A 3,793-nucleotide genomic window follows, 5' to 3' on the forward strand; every position below is an offset into this window, starting at 1 on the left:
CCAGAAGCAGAAGAAATAGGGCAAGCGCTGGACTAAAAAACAAGACGCAAGAGTTCAAGCCTTACCGCTAGCATAGTCCCGGATTTGCCCTGTGAACTCAGCATACTTCCTTTGCACCTTACTGAAACACAAACTTGGCAGTACTTCAGCCCCTTCCTCATGTTTACCGTAAGCCCAAATCTTCAAAACAACACAAAGAAACAGAGTTAAACACCCTACCGAGTTAAGCACGGTTGCCCCAGCAAATACAGGTTCCACTTACATGCCTCATTTTACACCAGAGCCTTCAGACAGTTCTGTGGAAGGAACTGTGTGCAGGAGGTGCAGGGCTCACAAACAAGGCCCCAGCCTCCAGCTGCCACAATTCACTTTTAATCAAAAAAATGTTCCCAAGATACCACTGCTCATTCCTTTGACATTCCACATTTTATTGAGTTTGGCTGAATTAAAGGGTTAGTTGTATGGTACATGAATTCAATAAATACTTAAGAACTGGATGATGAAGCCCCATCGCATTAGAGCAGGGAGGTAAGTACATGGATAAGTAAAAATGTATTATTTTTAAAGGATCAAATAACTAGCTGGGGTGGATAAATGCAACTCTCGAAAAAAGACGGCGTGTGCACTTCAGAAGGCTTTCTGGCCGAGAACAGCATGAAAGCCCTTTACCAGCAAACTGACTGATAAATTAAAGTGGGTTTTTAATACAGAATAAAATGCACTGCAGCAGTTCTGCCATTTCCTGGTCAGAATTGAAAAGGAACATTTACCAAGCGCAATGCTCTGCCCTGTCAGGCTGGAGGGAGAAGATGAACTCTCCAGGTAGCAACGCACCTACCACCAGTCTGCACCTTTAAAAAGCTTTTTGGAAAAGGAAGAGGAAGGGACAAGGAGAGTAAGAAATAGTGGGAGAAGGGTCTCACTGGCAGATGTGCACACACTCCAGCTTTCTAAGCTTAACAGAAATTGCTCCTTTGCCATGACAGACAGCATAGTAAGCGTACAACACACCTAGCCTAGGGATGTTTTCCTGCTGTCTTATCACAGCAAAGGAGAAGATATCAGTCAGGCCCACTTCTTTCTCTGAAGACATGAGTAACAGTCTTTAGTAAATAAAGAATTGTCTGAAGTCCCCAGGACAGATTTTTAAGGTAAGTGGCATAAGCACTTTCCCTGTCTGTTCAGGAAAAGTCCTGCCTATAGGGTTCAATGTAAGACCATGCAAGAGCACTTAAGTTTTCAGGAAGCCCAGCTACTACAGCAATATACAAACTTCTTATGCACCCTATCCATACCTCTGCACCAAGCCCCAATTGGATGGGGAAGCTACAATACACTACTGTGATCACCCCTCCTGCCACAGTTCCAGCAAGCCTCTACATCCTGAAGTTATACTAGATGCTTCTATCTTAGACGGACTCCAGCAAGGTGGAATGGCTTTGCTGGCATTGCAGGGTAGATCCATTAGGAGCCACACATCATACACTCATCCCGGTTCTCCAGGGAGCACACCATGGCTGCTTTGTTCCTCTCCTTCTCTTCCTCTTCCTTGGAGGCCTTCTCCCGCTCTCTGAGTTTCTCTTTGTTCAGGGTGAACTGGATGGGGTTAGCAGCTGGTTTTGTCCTTAGATAGTACATGCCAGTCTTCAGACCCTGCAGAGCAAAAGCATGAGCCTAAGAGCTGGAATCAGCTGGAGGTCAGGCAAGCAATACAGCCAAACTCTGAACTGCTGAGGCCGACCTCCCTTAGCCCGTACCGCTGTACCGGCCTCACAGTGATGTCTAGTAGTCAGGATTAATGGGAGCAATGCTACAAGCATCCGTAGCTTCATTGATCAAGAGAGATATTCCACTAGCAAGACTGGATTCTTGGAAGGAAATGACCGTTTACCCTTCTAAGAATCAGTGAGACCAACTTTTCATGAAAGTCAGCCCCCATTTGCTATCTGTTCTAAACAAGCCCCCCACCCCGCCCCTCCCAGATACCTGCTTCCACCCATAGAAGTGCATGCTGGTGAGTTTGCCATAGTTGGGTTCTGCAATGTGGATGTTGAGAGACTGGCTCTGATCAATGAAAGCTCCTCTGTCTGCTGCCATCTTGAGGATAGTTTTCTGGGAGATCTCCCACACTGTCTTATAGAGTTGCTTCAAGTCATCAGGAATCTCAGGTATATTCTAAAAGGAACAGGAAGAGTTTTCCAATGCAGTGTAACCAGTGACTGCCCAAATGTTCATATTTATAAAATCAAATTCTTCACCAATTGAGACTTCAGCAATCCTGACTAGAACTAAGGCTTTTTGCAGCTGAACTCTGTCACTGAATCCAAGCATTCTGCACCTGAAAGCACCCAAGCCATAAAGAAACCTTACTTGCTGAAACAGTACAGCTTATTCTGGGGATTTTGAGAGAAAAAGCTGTTTGCAAACAGTTACTGTTTTGTCCTCAGTAGTTCAAGGTCTTACAAAAAGCAATCCGGCAGCTAGTACCCCGCCCCAAAATTCATGAGAAGTGGGATGCACTTTGTTAGCATGCATGACTCCAAGCACAACAGTCACAGCAGCATTTCAAACTCCACAGCATAAATGATTCATCCCACACAGACTCTTCTACATGTAACTTCTGGATCGGGATGTCATATACTCAGCTCCTGTCTCAAGCCTACTCCCTACTATGAAATTACCCCTTTATAATCTTCATGATAATGGGAATCCAAACATTTGCAGAATCTGTATAAAGTAGCGCAGCCTGACTGGATATTTGTTCTAGCAATAATTAGTAGTACATTTCCATTGGGCTTCTCTATGACATGGGCAGGCTCCAGCAGGAACAAATCAGACAAAGATCAGACACATCCCCTCATATTTCTAATGGAAATGCTGCACATCACAGCTTTTCCTCCCCAGGCTAGCTGAGTCACTCATATACAGCAGACCTCAAAAGCACTGTGTGGCAAATCAGCCCCCTAGCCATCCAGCCAGTACTTCCCAGACTAGTAGGAATCCCTGCGCCATTCTCCCTGGTTTTTCACGCATACCTGGATAGAGCCGTTGTGAGCAATGATTTGGTTTTTCATCTCCTCATTCCACAGGCCCCTCTCTGTGAGATCCTTCAACAAGTGCGGATTCACAACCTGTAAAGGGCAAAGGCCAAAGAATGAAAGCACTGTATATTCTGCTAAGCTATACACCCTGCCTTATGGCACAGATACACCTTCCTAGAGGAGGCAAATCTACCCCAACGTGCACAGGTTTTTAAATGGTTAAACGAGACCTTGTACAGTTCTGACAAACTTTCACTCTTCAGTCAGGCCCAATGTTAAAACAACAGGGTAACAAATGCAAGATGCTGCTGGCCATTGCAGAACACAGAAGACTGTCTGCAACGCCTGGCTGACACCAACCTGGGGCTAAACTCGTAGGACAGTAATGGGAGAAGTTACTGGACATTACAAATGTGAAAGGGGGGTGTATGGAACTCCCCTGTATGAGGAATGCCAAAAGATGTGAAAGGGAGAGATCTTGACTTACCACTGACCACAACCTGAATTACTAAATAAGAGTGTAAACAACCATCAAGACTGAGGTCAGAAGGGGAAAGAACAAAATAGGTGCAGGCTGTTTATCCGGGAGGAAAAAACAGTGAACATCTGCTTGCTGGGACTGTTTGGGGATACCTGTCCAGCAGCCCTGCACCTGACCTACATAGTGGAGCAGGTTAATAAACCTGTTGTTCTGACCTCACCACACGTGTCTGATTTGATCCTGCAGGCAGGAGGAAATGGAGTTCTTTCCC

General features: G+C 45.4%; 1 protein-coding gene across 1 annotated transcript in view; it reads right to left on the reverse strand.

Annotated features, from left to right (window-relative positions):
• Nucleotides 1–407: 407 nt before the first annotated feature.
• The window catches only part of RRM1 (ribonucleotide reductase M1), a 19,366-nt gene continuing 15,980 nt past the window's right edge, over nucleotides 408–3,793 (reverse strand). Inside the window, exons 16-18 of the mRNA XM_009581087.1 lie at nucleotides 3,036–3,131; nucleotides 1,987–2,175; nucleotides 408–1,653 (exon numbers count right to left, since the gene is read on the reverse strand). Coding sequence (XP_009579382.1) covers nucleotides 1,465–1,653; nucleotides 1,987–2,175; nucleotides 3,036–3,131 — 474 coding nt within the window. The 3' untranslated portion in view covers nucleotides 408–1,464. The remainder of the gene's footprint in view (nucleotides 1,654–1,986; nucleotides 2,176–3,035; nucleotides 3,132–3,793) is intronic.

The sequence above is a fragment of the Fulmarus glacialis genome, unplaced genomic scaffold (genome assembly GCF_000690835.1).
Source record: "Fulmarus glacialis isolate BGI_N327 unplaced genomic scaffold, ASM69083v1 scaffold14367, whole genome shotgun sequence".
In the NCBI taxonomy this organism is placed as follows: domain Eukaryota; kingdom Metazoa; phylum Chordata; class Aves; order Procellariiformes; family Procellariidae; genus Fulmarus; species Fulmarus glacialis.